We start from the raw sequence: 19,306 nt of genomic DNA on the forward strand, positions 1-19,306 counted from the left end.
ATCAAAACAAATTCTATGGGACTGAGAAATATTATTTTCTACTTTTTAGTCCATTTATAAAAGCGTTGTATATTAGAAAGTTTTTTTTTTTTATATTATTTATTTGTATGGTTTTCAAAGTCATCAGCAATCTTTTGGTGAGCTTCATAATTCCCCATTCGTAAAACCAGCTGTCGTCTTTATTGGCGAAAACCTAAAGGTAGTGATGACAGATTCATTCAAACTCTCCAATTTCCGTTAATACTCATCCGAAGCGGATGTTCGCTTCCTTGGTAGGAGCTCAATAAACACCACACTCTTCCAATCCCAAATTTTGAAGTCATTTGAATCGAATTATGATCACTTCTAAATCAAGAATTAATTAAATCGGTCCAATGTAGCTCGCGTTCCGCGCTATCGCTTTGTTGAAGAGTGCTCTAAGACAGCAGGAGAGAGAGTGAGAGAGAAAAGCGGAGATGGTGGTATTGCGATTGCTGCTTTTGGGCATTGAGCCTTCCTTGTGTTATTAATCGCATATTTTTTCTGCATACTGCACACCTACACGCACCGCCAAGTGAATTTCTTTCGAGTTCTTGTGGAATCCAAATTCGAGCTTTAAGTGGATTTTTTGCCTGATTTTCAATATTTCTGTCATCTTTCGTGTCGTGCAACGTGTGTCTGGCCTATATGATCGAGTAGCACTTTTATATAAAAATTTCTTGCGTGGAACTTCGTGAACAAGTTTTGGCTCTGACATCCTTTTAGAGCATGCCAGTCCATCTACGGCCCGCGAGAATCGCTTTTAAATGGCAGTAGTTCGAGCAGGTAAATATAAAGCAGAGTTCAAGCTCATTAATGTCATCGAAAAAAAAGAACAAATATTTGCAGTTTGTACCAATTTATAATCGTGCCTCATCCTAATATCCATAGCAAAGGTACAAATTACATATCAACCTACATGTATATGTATTTCTTATACATATGTGCATAAGTAGATACATCAAAAATGCATAGCTTCTGTTTAAGTTATTTAACCTATGTACATACTTGTCAACCCCGTGGCCAATAGATGAGTTATGAATTATGAAATATACAATTTTTGACCGTCTTGCGCAACAAATATGCGGATATGTACAAGTGTATATTACTTAAGTGATTTATGTTGTTGTTAAAATCTATTTATTTTGGCACACCTTTTTTTTGGTGGGTGTTTTCAGTTGCTTCAAATGCATTGTCTAGTGCTGAAAACAATATGTATTAAAATGATATATCATTATGCAAAATTTCTCGAAAATACATTTACATACATATTTATTTTTAAACTTTGTTTTATTACTAGAATTCTATTGAAACTATCTATTTGTAAGCAATGCAAAGCTCTCCAGGAAATATATACATTTTCAGTTTGAAAAAAAACTCAGCATTCTAACAATTTGTTGACCCCTAAGCCGGTTTTCTCGACTGCCTATTACACGCTCATTTCAAACTGCTGTAACTTTTGAAGTACTTGAATTTCATAATGGGGAAGCACTTAAAATATTCTTGAAGAGAATATTTCGCTAGCTTAGATGGAAAAGAGGCTAAACCATTTTTTTTAATCTTACAGGAGAAGAAGAAAAGCTGTTTCTTGAAGTATTTTGCAAAATTTTGACGAATTAGAAGGATTCGAGGTAATAAAAAACTTCGTATTATTTTTGCCTTATCGATTTCGCAGTGACCTTTTGGACCCAGCAAATTTGCTGTTAAAAGTATGTGTTTCACAAAAAATAGACTTAGCAAATTTTCACGCTAAAGAAGCGATATTTAGAATTTTTAAAGCGAATTTTTTCGTTTTTTTTTTTCTCCACTTAAGCAAACCAAATAAATATCTGACATTAATACATGCGTACATATGTACATAATCTGTAACACAATGGTCCCCAACCTTTTCCAACTGGCGACCCACCTTTCCCTATCGTTAAACCTCTACCGTGCATCGGTCAATGATAGGGTAAAAAACCTAAAATTGTATCGCATGCCTTCCTTATAAACATATGCATATTTCATAAATAAATAGGCTCCACATTTTTTCCTCAAGATCCCCGTTATTTACATCTGGACTTGTGGGCATCAGATAAGTATTTCGAAGAAAAGTGGCGAAAGTGAAGAAAACACCTTGGTTATCTTGGATTTTATTCCACTTTGTACCGAACTACACAAAAATTGTTTGTTATTTTGATTCACTACTGGGTCGCGACCCACCGGGTGGGATCCGATGCTTTCAAATATGTGTCATCTTGTATTTATTTACAACCTTTCTTTTTTGCTGCATTTTTAAAATTTTCAATTTTAGCAACAACATTTTTTAGTTAGCTGTTAAGAAGACAATTTGTATTGTATTTTTAAAACATTTTTTAGTGTCGGTTTCTTCCACGTGTCGTTTAATGAATAAGCATACATACATATGTATGTATATGTAGTTATGTGTGTATATATGTATGTCCAAATACGTCTCAACATAAATATATAAACTTATATAAATGTACATACTTATTCAAATGTATTTATGTAAGTATAAATTCATATTTTTGCTAGATTAACTATAAAACCTAAGTTGGGCAAGTGAACTCGTAAAAATTTTTTGAAAATCATTATTTAGTATTTTGGAAAATATGTATTTATGAAATATGGCGTAAGAATCCCGGCTATGCCTTTGATGTAGCCAATTATCGTTGTTGATTTTTGTGTAATGCAAAACAACAACAACAACAAAATATAAAAATAAAAATCAGGAAAAACAAACAGCAAACCCGATAATCAGCGCACATCATTAGACGTAATAAGAATTTAAGTAAACGGAAGAGAAATATCCAAAATCTCAATGCAATGCCAAACATCAAACACTTTTTATTTTTGTAGTGGAATTTTTTGAAAATAGGTGAAAAAATAAGAAGAAGAATTAGAGACTGACTGACTGACGTATGGATAAACTCGTTTAACAGCAAACAAAATGTGGTTTCATGAACATACATATGCACGTATATACATACATTTGTAGGATATTTATAATTTTTAGTTAAAAATACAGTAGTGGTCAGATAAAGATTACCAATATTAAAAATTATTGTATTCGCATTATTTTCGAATCAAGTATTCGACAAGCTATATGCTTGGGGTGGAATTTCATACTTTGGTGTTCGTTTTTTAAATAACACAAAACAGCGTTGCAGAAAACGGTTCTCAGATTTCCCTGTGTTTAGCTGAGGGCTGTTTCGGATGAGCTGGCAAGCAAAGGCCTATTACTGTCAGCAATCAGTACTGCTCGAAATGCGGACATTCCGCTATCTTCCTGCAAACTCTGGCTAAAAAATAATTTTATCGAAGATGGTCTGCGAAACTCACGTTCAGGACAGCAAGGCATATTTGGCCTAGGTTGGATAAGCGTAGATCTAGCACTCTACTCCGTTTGGAGCGACCACTGGACAAGTGCAGAAGAGGTACTTGACTGCTCATCACCCCACCTTTGCAACTTCTGCTATATTTGTGCTAGAATATTCGTAGTCTCGAAGAGTGCCTACTAAATAAACAATGATCGGTCACAAAAGCCGTGACCATCGCAATATCCCCTCTTGAGAGGCTGAGTGTCCTTTTCTAATCTGTCTGTGCTCATAGTAGCCTAATTGTTCTACGAGTTCCCTCCTCTAGGCATGACCTGTTGGCCTCTCGAATATCCCAATTTTACCTCTTCTTTCACTCAGTGGCCGGAGTAGTCGATTTTTTGGTTATAACTACCCCTAGTGGCGCGTATTTCCCTACCAGATTTATTGCAGGAAAATTGGCTAACACTTCTGGCCACTACTGTAGGTATGTTTCAATATGAGCTTATGAATGTAGTATGTACTTAAATACATACATACGTTTATACATCATTTATCTTCTATATGAACATTATTTGTACGTGCTATTGCTAGTGTTTGTGGGCTTGTATATTTAAGACGGAAAAAGCTAAATTATTATTGTTCTTTTCCAATATCGCGATACCGTTTCGTTGTATTGTATTATTTTGTTTTTGTTTTTTTTTGGGGTATTTGATGTTTTCCTATCGTACATACTTACATACATATGTATGTATGTAGTTCCGTTTGTTTCTCTGTTTTTTTGAGGAGGAAACAAGAAATTCCACATACCCAGCAATCTGAAGAAAGTACACATAACGTAGCTACCATAAAGTACTCACTCGTTTAGGTGATAGACCTTAGAAACAGTTACAGAAACAAGAGATCTGACGAAAGGCAAGAGGAATCCGGAAACTCTTTTGTCTACTCGGACCAATCCAACGAGAAATATAGGGTAGACAAATGGTTAAAGCAAGATCGAGTACTCCGATCTGCTTATATACCTCGATAAGGGACTTTCATATCGCTCATTTACTTCAATAGTGGCGCAACTCAAAAAATACAAATATTGAGCTATGGTGTGTCAAAGTTTCAAAGCTGTATCGATTATCCGTATTTCGCTAGAACAAAGTTGTATGTATTCATTTTTACTACGGTAAATTCAAATCTTTCAAGCCGTTTTTCTCGAATTCTGAAATGTGACACTATCGAGGTACATATACATATGAGCAATATGTATACTTAGGTTAAAAGCTATGATTACGAGTAACTGGCTGTAACTGAAAGTTAAAACTTGAAACATGAATTTTGAATTTTCAGGGAATATTTCGAGAATTCATCTCATGGCTTTTCTGGAATTTTTTCGTGACTTTTCGGGACTCTCTGTCTTTTTTGCTCGCGCGCTCTAAGGATTTTCTGGATTTTCCGTATTTTATTATTCACAATCTATTTTTCTCGGAACTTTTTAGAATTTTTGCTTTTCAAGACTATTAATTATGATTATTTCTTTGTGTGCGGGACCCTTTCGAATTTTTTTTGTTAAAAATTCTTTGTGCTAAATTTTTTGGAATATTTTCGGACAATTTTTTAGAATCTTTTGGAATATTTGCAAGATAAATTTTCTGTTGTCTTGTTTTTTTAACTTTTGGTATATTTTCCGAAACTTTTGAGTATGTTTTCGGTAATTTGTGATGAAATTTCGTGTTTTATTTTGCAGGAAGGCTTGCGCTTTAGCTCGATTTTTTCATAAATTTTTAAAATTTTTCGTGGATTTTTGGGATTTTAAGACTTTTACGAAACTTTCTGGAATTCCTCGTGCCTTATTTTTTGGGACTTCGGAATTCCTTCTTTTAGCATTTCGAAAGCTTGTAGGAATTTTTCCATGCCTTTTCGGGTTTTTGGCGTTATTTTTCGAGAAATTTTCGATTTTTTTCGAAATTTTCAAGTTTTATTTTTCACGATATTTGGGACCTGTGAATTTGTTTCGAAACTATATGAGATTTCATTTAAAGCTTGTAAAGGTCTTGACATTTTTGAGAAAGTTTAAAATTTTTCGTAGTTTGAGAGGTTTTTACATTTTTGCGTCCTTTATTTTCGGGACGTATTGGAATTTTTGGTCGGAACTTGTCGGGATTGTTTCAATTTTAAAATTGGCAGAAAGAATTCTGAAACAAGTTTTGAATCGCAATAAAAATCGAAATTAATTCGTCGATTCCAATAAACCAAGCTAGTCACTTCTCTTCTGCGCCAACTGAGGCCAATCTGAAATACCAAGTTAACCCAAGTTCTTCTCCACCCGGTCTAAGTCGTTGTAAAGCTCTTACTCGTACAGCTCATCACTTCATGAGCTTCGGTATTCGCCGCCACCAAAGCGCAAAGGTACGAAAATATTCGGCAAAATTTTTCTCTCGAATATTCCGCGGACCTCCTCCTTATCAGATGTAGTCACTGTCCATGTTGCAGCACCATAAACCAAGATGAGCATAATCAGAGACTTATGGAATGTGGATTCTGTACGACAATTCGTTGGATCTCAAGGCTAACATTATTATCGATGTTAATGCTGGCGAAGACCCTTACTTTCTCGAAACTATAGCTATCGACAATTACGTGTTTGCCGAGATTACTGTTTGCTTAAGAAAAAACATAGCGCGCTCTTAAAAATTTACTGGATTCTTATTCAGACTCAGATCTTCGGATTAAAGAAGTCACACTATAGTATAGGACGACTCGGAGATCCTTCACAATTCTTACAGTGCTGGCTGTATAGCCTAACGTCATTTTACACAGACGTATTATTTACTCGTGGATAGTGAGTTTCGGCGTCGCGACGTCGTTGACGTTGCGCTTTAGCTCGATAAGACCTTATATGTAACGTTTAAGTGGTTGATGCTGCGGTAGTTGGCACATATGGTGGAGTTGCCTGCCAGAGCACTTAAACTCCAGTTGTAGGGCATGCGTTCTAATGACCATACTCTGCGTTAAAGTATACGCATGCACCTAATTAACTACTTGCCGTCTAGCTTGAAAAGCCCAGATGGCCGGCCAGCATCCCCAGTAGCTTTATGCTACCTCGTCATGGTCCGCAGGTGGTACATCGACTCCGTCGTCATCGACTGGAGGCTCGGGTTCACCTTCTCTATTGGTTTCAATGCCTCAACCATTAAACGGATTGAAATGGAATCTCTACATGTTTTTAGTATGTTCTGGAGATCGTCGCCTAGGTCCCCGTGGTTGTTCTTATAGCAAACCATTCGTAAGTTGCGTAACTTTCTGATAAAAATTTCAGACGTTTATCCTATGTGTCAGCGGCATTTCAAGCTCTTTACACCTACGCGTTTCAGCCACTCTTTTCCTAATATCATGGCCGCATCTATTTGCTCTGCAGCGTCGTGAAATCGCACGTCGTACTTATTCTACTGCGTGAACGTTGCGAGCGTCATATGCCCCGAGTTATTTTCTATATCAACAAAAAAAAATTATGTTAACGGGTTGTACAAATGGGCTCGGTTGGACACTATAATTTGCTGACAGTTGCTGACTGAACGCAGGGCATATATGTATGTATATGCAATTATGTAAGTACATACAAACGAGTACATTAGGATGTCTCACCGCATAAAATACAAGCGAATCTGAACTTTGAGTTCTCTTGAACTTATTTATATTTTGCTTTATTGCAAGGGGATTTACTGAGTAAAAATTTCGTAAAAAGAATTTTTGTTTCATCAAAAAACGCGATTTTCAAAGGTATTTTAACTATAGATCAACTCACTAGTGGACTTAAGCAGGCTACCTTGTTTTCTGCATTGATCCAGAGGCACACTAATGTTCTTTAATGCTACATACTATGAAAAACATTGAATATGGGAAACGCCATGGTGCTGACTGGTGTTGCTGCGCGCGATGATGGTATTTTGCCAAATAATGCAAATATGTACTTTTAACTTACTATAATCAACTAAAAATATGATCGTTTACGCAGAACAAAATATAGTGGTTTTTCAAAAAAGCAAAACAAATGGAGATAAAAAAATATAAACTAGAAAAATAAATGCGATACATACATTCATACATACAGTGACGCAAACAAATGACCACGTGTTGAGTTTTGTAAATATGTGTGATGTTTTTTGAGCTAAATTTTTTTTGTTTGTTATTTTTCCAAACTTTAACCAAAACCATATAAATAAATCACAGTTTCAAACTTTATAAGACATTTAAGAAAATTCAAAAAAATGTTCATCAACTTTTAAATCTGAATCTTTAGAAAACTTTTGGGTATGCAGTTTTATAGCCTATGCAATTTAGTCTAATAAAGGGCTAAACTTTGATTATTGAAATTTTTTTCTTATGAAATACAAGTAATTTTTAAGCAAAAAAAAAACCAACTTCAATTCTCATATACAAATTTAAGAGTACCGTTAACTTCTTTATGATCCAATGATCGGATCTAGTCCAAATTTTTTTCCAAATTATGCGATAACATACATAAAAAAAAATATTCCGACGAATTGATAACCTCCTCCTTTTGAAAAAAAAAAATGCGGTAGAGGGAAAAAAATTTCAAAAAATTCAACGCTAGTTTTTGAAAATTGCACTCGTTATTAAAAAAAAAACGCAAAAGTAGTCTCAACAAAACAAAAAAAATCTCAAAAATCAACGCGTTTTTTTGCCGGTTCAAATTTGCTCTTCATGAGACTAGAACTGTATGGGCTATAAAACTGCATATCCAAATATGTTCTAAAGATTCATATTAAAAAATTGAAATTTTTATAAAAAATGTTTGAATTTATTTAATTTTGTATTAAGTTTGAACTTGTGACTTATGTATGTATATGTTTTTGGTTAAAGCTTGGACGGTATTTTTATAGAAAAATAATATTAAAAAAAATTTATCTCGAAAAACATTTCGAATATTTAAAAAAAAAAATCAACACGTGGTAATTAGTTTGAGTCACCGTATACTCACATGTATACATACATACTTATGTATGTATAGTATATAACTATAAGTATGTATGTAAATATTTATGCATAGAAAGAAATTTTCCGAAATCTAAATAAACTGTATTATTGCTAAAAGTCAGCTGAGGAGTATAATCACCCACCCACTAAAACGTTATGCAGTATACAAATATATAGTACATATGTGTATACATACATATATATATTTTTGTTAAACCTCAATTTGAAATGCATTTATTTGAGAATCAGTCCTTTTCTCAAATTTCAAACCTTAGTTCTCAAATGCATCTGAAAAATAACCATTGATAGCGTTGTCAAACTAAAAGACGCTTTTTAATATGGAACTTTCCTTCATTTTCAAATTGCCAAATATTTAATTCTCTGATATAAAAAATTAGTTACATACAGTTTGCCAAATAATTTTTTGCAAAATAAAAAAAGACGATACAATTTACGTTTAACATTCTAACTTATATAAAACGATTTTTAAGTATAATTAAAATGCCGTGTTGACACAAAAGGGAATAGAACGAAGTACTAAGACATTTTTTTTTCCAAATGTTTCTCAAACCGTTCTTAAGATAATAAACAATGTTTGAGAAATTCTTTAGTTTCAAATGATAAACAATGCTGAATAGCTACTTAATTGAGAAATAAGATTTTCTCAAATGTTCGAAATTTCTTTTCCAGTGTTTGTTGGGTATATAGAACGTATAAAAGTGTTCGTGTAAGCTGTTTTTTTGTGTGTGTAAAATTAAAGGTGTAAGGAGGTGCAGCAGCTAGTTGTTGTTGTTGATGGCTCTATGCGCTGCGTTTGAACATTCCGCAAGCTGTTTGCTGCTTTTCCAAAGTTGGCCACAGTAAAAGCGGCGCGAAATTAAAGGAAATGAAGCGGTCGAAATATATGTAACTAAGTTAGCACCCAATATGCTAGCCTTTGCCAACAACAACAATATCGCCGAATCAGAGCTATAGAATTAAGTCATAGCTTTAGCAAATTTTAGAGTTGTAAAAGTAAATTGGAAATAAACGGAGCGCCGACTGCTGCTCGAAAAAAAAATATTTTTCGTTGCCGTGCAACTCATAGACTTAATTTATACTCGGAAAATTAAAAACAAAAAAATTGTACACATACAAATGTACATGTGTGCATACATATATATTAGGGTGTTCGACTATACGCCTTTTTTCCAAAATCGGTTTTTCGAGTTATTCCAAAAATTGCAATTTGAAGAAAACCGGTTCCTAATTTTGAAATTGGTGATGAGTTTAATTTTTCCCGAACCGGTTCACTTTTTACTTTTGATTTCCATGTATTTACTATGGGCGGAATAAAAATTTTCGGGTGAAAGTTTTTTCGGACGAAACTGCGAATAAGGCAGATTAAGAAAAAATGGACAAACCGGTTTTATTTTATATAACTTTCATACATAGAAAATGCTTAAGTCGGTCTAAAGTCACGAAAATTACACTAAAACTATTAATATTAAAGATAGCTTTTAGAAAAGAGCAGAGTAAAATAAGTTCAAAGTTTTTTTTTAATCACAAGTAAAAAAATAAAAAACAGTAAAAAAATTTACGCTTGGTCTTATTTTAAATTTTTTAACCGACTTCACAAAAAGGAGAAGGTTATCTATTCGTCGGATTTTTTTTTTCGATTTTTTTTTCATCGGAAAGGTGGTACCTTAAGGGTGGTCCCACACTATTGTTATTTAGATCCGGAAATTGGATCGTGAAGAAATTAACGATAATCTTAAATTTGTATATGAGAATTGAAGTCGGTTTTGTTTTTTGCTTAAAAATTACTTGCTTATTTTTTAATATTTTATTTATTGCTTATTTTTTGACTTTTTTCGGATTTGAGTAGTGCTCTTGTCGCCATAGCCGATTGCTTGGAGTGCCTACAATAGCAAACCTCCGCGTGTACTTCTGCCTTAAAAAATCTTCTCCGGAAGTGGAGTCAAATTGTAGATCTCTCCATTTGTGTCACACCATCAACGAATTGGAGGAGAAGCTCGGCCAAACATGTGAAAAACGTTAAAGCGTCAAACATTCATTTATTGATACATCCCCAAATAATCTAGGATATAATTTTAAAAATATTTAGTGGTTTCCTTTGAACTGGAAAGGCCTTGAAAACTTCGAAAAATCAAAATTTTTATTTTGAGGGCAAGATTTGTATGAAATAACAAAAAATTGGCTTGGTCGATAAAAAATTCGGTTTATTTGGTATTCAAAAAGTCAAAATATCGAAAAAACCGGTCGTACCCGGTTTGGATGAATCGAGTCAATCACGCTAATACATATGTATGCACAAAGTTAATTATTGCATTTGTTTCCGTGGCCACTAATGATGACGTCTCGTATACCCTCTGGCTGGCAATTTGGCTGACATCAAATCGAATTTGTCACTTTTGAGTTGATTTGTTATTCTCGAATACGTACACGTGTTCCTACAAACATAAATACATATGTACATATGTACATATGTATAAGCAAATTCCCAGTACGACATAGCTCAACCAATTACCTCAAAAAAATTTATTTATTTGTTCTTATATGTATGTAGCAACTAACTTCAAATTGATGTATAAGTAACCTCATTGAGATAAACCAAATACTTACACTTTTAATACATATCTTTGCAAATAATTCAATATTAGTGGAAAAATCATCTAACAGTTAACTATATTAGCATTTAATACTAAGTAATTTTAAATTGGTTGAAAAGACATCTGCAAAAGAAACATACCGACCTTGAAAGTAGTTGAAATCAAATGCAGAGTCGCATAATTGACTGATGCCTAGCACATCGCCATGTTAAAGTCAACCGTTCGTTCCAAGGAAGAAAGTCAGCTCTGCAACTTGTTGTGGTGGATAAAAACCTGGTTGAACATCGATATTTAAACTAGTTTCTCTCCGTACTGGGTTTGTACGTCACAACTAATATATGTACAAACAAGTAGACCCCTATTGTTTTATTTTGAAATCAAAAAATATTTAGAGGTCGCTCAAAGCGCTCAAAGTTTTCCATGTATTGTTATATGCGGAAAAAACAACTTTTCTTAGAAATGGTATACAATTCTTCAAAGTCAATATTTTTCAATCGAAAGGCCCTGGTTCTCCTCAGAAAACTTTCAGTAACAATACCCAATTGTTTATTTAACCATTTTTTAATACTAACGAATTTTTATTGCATTTTTCGGGGTTTTTGGCGGTGCTATAAATTATAGTTGCGATTAAAAAAATGGTTAAATAATTGGGTATTATTATTGGGAATCTCCTGCCGAGAAACAGAGATTTTCATTCGAAAAATATTGGTTTGTAAGAATTCTATACCATTTCTACGAAAAGTTATTTTTTCCCATACAAAAATACATGGAAAACTTTATGCGCTTTGAGCGACCTTTAAATATTTTTTGATTTCAAAATAAAAAAACAGGGGTCTACTTGTATCGGTTTAGAACAATCTTTTTTCACATCCATTTTTGGACCACCCTGATATACATACATATATATATATATATATATATATATATATATATACTTATGAGCACATGTACATATGTACATATGGAGGCTTCTTACAATATTTATTTTTAGTAAGTATTTATGCACAAAGTTCTAATTTTTATAACATTTTATTTACCGCGAAATTAACTTTTTTAATTAATGAAATTTTTGAGAATTACGGTATTTCGCCATAGCTAATGTGCCACATAATGAGAGCATTTTTGAAAAGTACACTTAATATTTTTGTTATAAAAATATGTGTATGTACAAGTATATGTACATTAGGATGGTTCCTAAAAATCAAATGAACGAATTTTTTCAGTTTCAGCCCCTCAGTCGGTAATACCGTGGTCACAGATATCACATATAAATTTTGGTCCCGATTGGAGTCGGTTAAGGCATCTTTATAGGGTAGCCTGAACTTTATGTGTGATATATTCGACTACAGTAGCATTGACGTAGGGGTTGAGGCTTTGGAAATCTGATGCAAAAATTTGCTTCCTACATATAAGGACCACCCTAAAGTGCATATGTGACAAATATCGTTAAAGAAAATAAAAGAAATGTTTTAAATGCCGAAATCCACAAGAGGGGCCTCCTTGCCAAACGTGCGACATCCGTGGGTTTAACCTCTTCAACGTCGTACTATATGTATATATAAGATCTTATTGAGCGGATTATGTGAAAGGTCAACTATTAACTGATAAATAAGTACTTTAATATATGTACTTTAATGAAAAAATTAACTATGTATCTTGCATCATAGTAATATAATCTGCCTTTGGAGAGTACGTCAGTATAAATGACAAAGCAACTCCTATAAGAGTAAGAGTTTGTAGGTCCCCTCTTACTAAATTAAGGAATTTTTTTTAAACCTCTTTAGGTGGACAGATAAACTGATGAGCTTGCCTCTACTCTAGGCATTCAAACCCGTGTTTATTAATTTTTTTGGCTACCCAGTGGTTTGGGACCTCCCTTGCCATTATGTCATTCATGCCCTGGTAACGGTACATTTGTATTGTATTCTTAGCTCGAAGTGCATTTAGGGTGTTGTAGTGGTCATATACCAACATTGAGTTGCAGCACTGGCATTTATCTGGACCATCTGCAGAAGTCATGTGATAGATGACGCACGGCTTCAGCGAGCCCGAGAGCATCGATATTATCGGTAAAAACAAGGGATGATGAAGCGGTCACTTTTGGGTTAGAATATCTCAAAAACCTGATGTGCTAGAGAAATTCTTTGTCCGGATTCGGATTCAGCGTCGAAAATTCTACAGAAAATCATAATCATAAACTCATAATAAAATAGTGTATATGTAGTAGTGTTCTCGAAGGAAAATATTCAAATGTTTCAGTGATCTTGAACTTTGAAGATGATGATCTAACATGCCAACCAATACCTACATACGTATGTACATATACAATCAATTCTTATTGGGACACACTGTCAACTCATCCAAGGCATAACTGAAATATTTGTCTCTTGTTCTTTGCGAAATTCTTGATCGACCAATCACTTCCGCACGCGTACAGCCGCCCTCGCAAATTTCGCCACTGAATTATTACATTATCCAAAGATCAGTTCTATGGTACGTGTGTACGTCTACACATAGTATAAAAAGACTGTGTGCGAATAAAAATATATGTATGTACATACGTATGTACGAAAAAGTATGCGAAAACTCGAGGATAGCCAAAAAATATTTTCCGATCTCCAAAAAGATTACGTTTGCGGCACTTGTACATATGTATGTATGTACAAAACCGCCGCAACCACTGTTGAGGATCATCATTATTAACAGCAACACCAACAACAACATAATTACGAAAGCTAAACGTGCACGAAATAAACAAAAATAAAAATAAAATCAAATTTGATGATGAACAGTAGCCACAAAAATTCCAATGCAAAAATGCCTTAGAAACAAAAATTAAAAAAAAAAATGTAGTATAAAAGTAAAGGAAAAGCCCAAAAAAAACAACTACATATAACAGAAAGGAGCCAAATACACATAAACGCATAGATACTAAACATTTTTGGGCAACCAAATATTTGCACTCAAATATGAATGATCCACTGTTAGCCACATATACCTACAATACATACAGTGGTTGAAACAATTATAGCCGCACCACATTTTGACAAGTTTTAACATATTATTTTTGGTGTTATTTAATTTTGGTTATTTTTTTTTTATAAAGATATACTTCATTCTTTAACAAAACCCGTGTAAATCCAAGTTTCAAACTTTGTGCAATATTTAAAAAAAAATTCAACAAACTGTCGTTAAAATTTCCACATTTTTTAATTTTGTAGCCCATTGAATTCTAGTAGAACAAAGTATAAGTTTCAAATGGCTAAAAATTACGGTTAATTTTTTAGATTTTTTTTTTTTGTCCAGAATGTTTCAGTTTTCTTCCATATATTGTAGCAAATGGGACAAAAAAATCTAAAAAATCTAGAATTCAATGGGCTACAAATCTGCATATTCGGAATCATTCTAGGAAATCGAATAAAAAAATTTTGAAATTTTTACAAAAGTTTGTTGATTTTTTTTTTATATTGCACAAAGTTTGAAACTTGGATTTACACAGGTTTTGTTAAAGCAGGAACTATATTTTTATAAAAAAATAACAAAAAAAAACTTGTCAAAATGTTGTGCGGCTATAATTATTTCGCCCACTGTATATGTACGCTGCAGTGCCTCTGAATATGGATGGGGAGATTGGTAGCGATCGGTGACTAAGTGGATAGGTAGATAGCTATCTAGCTGCATAGTAGGTGACTAGGTAAATTGGACAAATTGGATAGCGAGTGCGAGGGTGGTGGTCGGGCTGCGTGGCGCTGGCGTTTAGCTGCTGCTGGAAAATGAGACACTCATCTTTGTTGTTGTTCGGAGGAGGCGCAGCGCTATGAGGTTGTTGGTGTTAGCTGAAGTACCTTCGCGAGACTTTTGACTTTATATGTACCTATGTATGTATGAATGCCGTGCGAGCGCGCGTGTGTGTGTGTGTGTGTGTGTGTGTAGATTTAGCGAAACTAAATTGTGGCAGCGGGTGTTTGCTGGTGTTGGCTAGAAGGATGAATGGATGGATGGACAGATTTGTTAGCTGCTTGGCTGCTGTTTGCTTGGTGTGTGGTTGTTGGTATGGTTTTTGGTTGGCTTGCTATTTAGTTGACTAAATTTACTGTGTGAGTACATACATATGTACATATATGAATTTTCCGCATTATACACTGATCCATGTGGGCTATATGTACATATGTACGTGCAAAAGTACACACTCATACATGTTCAAATGGACACATACCAGCCTAGATAAATATGCATAGTGTTATAAATATTGATTTTGCAAGTTTAATGTTTTAGTTTATCAACGAATCTCATCCACCGTGGAAGTGCGAAAGTGCTGATCGCCGACGCATTAAATCGAGTATTAACGGACGACAAGTGTGTGTGTGTGTGTGCGCGCGCGTGTGCGTTTAACTAGCCCACATTATCCCTATAGGGTGTTGCAGTGTATAATTTCTAGTTCGTTTGGCGGTCAAACCGATAATCTATTAAAATGGTAATGAAAGTGTGTACTTGTGCTTTGGATTGAAAAGAAGAATTCATAAGTGATATAAAATATGTAAAAAAAAATATTAAATACCTTTGTCCCATGCAGCAAACTCCTAGAAATAGGCGTGTTGGTTTTAAGACTAAACTGTATAAAACACAGATTTTATTGTGAATTTTAGCAGAATATCCTTCTTTAACAACATTCGTTTCGCAACTTTTTTTTAACGAAAAACTATCTAGAAATGGGCGTGGCAACTTTAGGACCAAAGATAAAAAATCTAGGTTTTATTATGATTTTCAGCAGATTACACCGTGCTACAAAAACGAAAAAATCTCAAAACGCACGAAAGAGTCGATATACTTACGAAACTATGAGCCAAATGTAGTAAAACTGCGTTTTTAGTTTTTCACTCTGTCGTCAGGATTTTTTTCAAAGGACTTTGAAATTTTAAGGAAAGCATTAATTAAAAAAAAAAATATTTTTAAAAATCAGTGCAATGTAGAATATGGGTGCCAATTGAGAGAGAAAATTGTAAAATTTAAAAACAATAAAGCTCTTTGGTTTACAAGGACGAATAGGTATTGAAAATGCGCTTTTATTAAATTTTATTTTTATAAGTTATAAAGTTAGCAGGACAAATTTCGACGATCAGGTCTTGCATACATTTGTCCTTGAGCAATAATTTGTTAAAAAAAATATTGCAAATTTTCAAGGATATTTAAGACAAAATTTGTAAAGGACCTTTGCGATACCCATTCGTTCTTTAGCACCAAGAATGTTGCCCTGTTATAATTCTACCGCATTTTTTCTTTTATATGATACCCATATTGTTATCCTACACTGCACTAAACTTTTTTGATAATTTTTTAAAATAATCATATTTTTTAAATTTCAAAGTCCTTTAAAAAAAGTCCTGACGTCAGAGAGAAAAACTAAGTATGCAGTTTTATCATAGTATACCCATAGTTTTGAGAATAAATTATTTTTTTTGGGTGTAAAATTCGATGTCGCACAGTGTTATCCTTTCACTAACTACGTTTGTAGCGCAACTTTTTTGTTTGTTAGAAAAGAAAGTGTGATTTTGAAGCCATTGCAAATAATAATCTTTTGTGTAAAAATTATTGCCTGCATTGTAGTATGTATCATGTATATATGTAAATGTATTTTTTCTAAAAAGCTACTACGGATTCAGCTCGATTGTAGTTCAAAGTGCCTATTTTGTTGTGAAAAAGTATGAAAGAAAAATATATAGTAGTTTTTTAACACTTGTCTGGCTATCAGGTAATCTGGTTTAGATCCGCTCATTGGATCAAGAAAAAATTAACGGTGCGCCTAAATTTTTATATGAGAATTGAAGTCGGTTTTGTTTTTTGCTTAAAAATTACTTGTTTATTCAGTTTACAAAAATAAGATACACTAAATAATAATAATTTTTAACCAGATAACCAGGCAAGCGTGTGTGAACCACCACATAGCTTTTGCAAAATTTAATTTCGAAAAAATTTTCATAAAAATAAATCCAAAAATTATAAAAATTAATATCGACAATTATACCATTCTATCATGAAGTGGCAACAATTACTAAAATTTGAGTGAAGAAATCCTTAAGTATTTGAAAAAAAAATCCCAATATATCGATTTTTATCTGAAAAACAAATTGGCTTATAAGTCGGCAATAAACTTTTTCGAGCCAAAAAAAAAATGCGGTTCTCATTATTTGGACCAACAAGCAGCATATTTCAGTTTCAGCGAAATTAAAAATCATTTCCTTCCCTGACCGGTTGTCAGGTTGAAATGTAGTTATTAAGGGCCGTTTGCACCATGTCCAGTTAACGCCAACTAGAGGTACATCCTTCAATTAAGCGCATCGACTGCTTTATCGATCACATATTATACGCTGGGTGTCGATTACGCCTTAACCATGTTTAACTGGGAATTAGAATTAACCAGACATGGTGCAAACGGCCAGTTAGCTTTAACTAGACACGATGCAAACGGCCCTTAGAGTCATTTAATGAATTAAAACAGCTTTAACATTTGCCACACCAACATTTTTTTCCATTTTGGTTGGCCTGCCTAATTTATGGTAGAAAAAATTAAGCTACGGTTTTGAAAATTAAATTTTTTTTTTTAAATTGAAAAATTCCCATCTCAAAAGATTTCCCCATGTACTTAACAATTTCTATGAAAATTAAAAAATCTTCCCTGCTACTAAATATAAACTTGCTGTCCCGTAGGAAGATGATGAGAAAATGGACATTATGCGCAAGGCATTCCAAATGTTCGACACCCAAAAGAGCGGATTCATCGAAACACTGCGTCTGAAGACGATTCTCAATAGTATGGGTCAAATGTTCGAGGAGAGCGAATTACAAGAGCTGATCGATGACAATGATCCTGAGGATACCGGCAAAGTGAATTTCGATGGCTTTTGTAATATTGCAGCACATTTTCTCGAAGAGGAAGACACCGAAGCCATACAAAAGGAGCTGAAAGAAGCATTCCGATTGTACGATCGTGAGGGCAACGGTTATATCACCACATCGACTTTGAAGGAAATTCTAGCGGCATTGGATGATAAACTCTCTTCAAGTGATTTGGATGGCATTATAGCGGAAATCGACACAGATGGTTCGGGCACGGTAGATTTTGATGGTGAGTCGTTGAATGCAAAAAAAAAAACAAAAAAACTAAAAAAAAAACACACACACAAACAAACACTAAGGTGATCGACATAACGCAAATTTTCGAAAGATAATTAAATATTTATTGGCTAGTCAGTCAGTCAAGTGCTGAAAGTGCAATCTGCTTGCTATCCACTTTTGATGGCTTTATGTTTGTCGATGTGTTTATTTGCTTTTTTTTTCGCTGATTAATCAAATATTTGTTTTCTTAATGCTAATTTCCTTTACAGAATTCATGGAGATGATGACTGGAGATTAATTTTTTTTTTTGCTACACCTACAAGTACCTACATACACATACATATATGCATACATCCATAGAAATATGCATACATTTACACGCGTATCTGGCATCTAGCATCTAAAATTAATTGAAAATAGTCTACGCATATGTTGGGCAATTTCAACAACAAAAAAAAAAATAAATAAAAAATCTGGAAAAGTACTTTTAAGTTATTATGGTTCGTCGATTAAGATGTTTTTGTTGTTGTCGTTGTTCTACAAATGATGTGTGTGTACATATTTACATAAATGAAATTAATAATTATTGTTTATTCGGTATAAATAAAATATAATGCTCATTAGCTAGACTATACATAATAAAATGATCCAAAAACTTGTGCTGTGGTTTATTTTCAATATTCGACGTGGACATGCAAGGAAGAGAGGTAATTTAAAATATTTCTAATTTGTTGATTTTATAATTTTACATTCAATAAATATATGTACAGTGAATGCGAAAGAAAATCGTATAGTAAATTTGTTTCCAATTTTTGAAAATACTTTGTTTTATTTAAATTTTATTAGTTTTCAATAAAAATATAGTCTGAGAAACTTCATAAAACTCAAAGTTTCTAACTTTGTAACAATTAAATAAAGTCGTAAAATTTTCGTGATATGAAAGAAAATTGGCTACACCGTCAACAAAAAAAAAAAAAACATCCAAAAAATCAACAGTATTTTGTATGCACTTCCACTCTATTATACCATAATTGAATGGGCTATAAAACTGCATACAAAAAAAATCTGAATACAAAGTGTGAAATTTTGATGAAAATTTAACGATTTTTTAAATATTTTATGGACTTTGTTGTAGTGTGAACTATATTTTTAATAAAAATTATTAAAACTTAAATACAAAAATATTAAAAAAAAATAGAGAAGAATTTACTGTACGACTTTCACTGACACTCACTGTTAATATTCAAAAACCTTTAGTTG

General features: G+C 33.3%; 1 protein-coding gene across 8 annotated transcripts in view; it reads left to right on the forward strand.

The window, feature by feature from the left end:
• TpnC25D (Troponin C at 25D) overlaps nt 1-18,527 on the forward strand; it is a 60,260-nt gene extending 41,733 nt beyond the window's left edge. For 6 of the 8 annotated variants that reach the window (XM_017609055.1, XM_017609058.1, XM_017609059.1 and 3 more), the window contains 2 exons: nt 17,639-18,056; nt 18,316-18,527. In XM_017609055.1, the coding sequence (XP_017464544.1) occupies nt 17,639-18,056; nt 18,316-18,344 (447 nt within the window). In that variant the 3' untranslated portion in view covers nt 18,345-18,527. Of the gene's footprint in view, nt 1-7,118; nt 7,266-14,551; nt 15,408-17,638; nt 18,057-18,315 lie in introns of those variants that run through there. The other 2 variants (XM_017609062.1, XM_017609063.1) reach the window with 2 other exon arrangements.
• Nucleotides 18,528-19,306: the final 779 nt, after the last annotated feature.

The sequence above is a fragment of the Rhagoletis zephyria genome, unplaced genomic scaffold, assembly GCF_001687245.7.
Source record: "Rhagoletis zephyria isolate East Lansing unplaced genomic scaffold, Rhagoletis_zephyria_1.1 Rzeph_scaffold_00186, whole genome shotgun sequence".
NCBI classification, from domain to species: Eukaryota; Metazoa; Arthropoda; class Insecta; order Diptera; family Tephritidae; genus Rhagoletis; species Rhagoletis zephyria.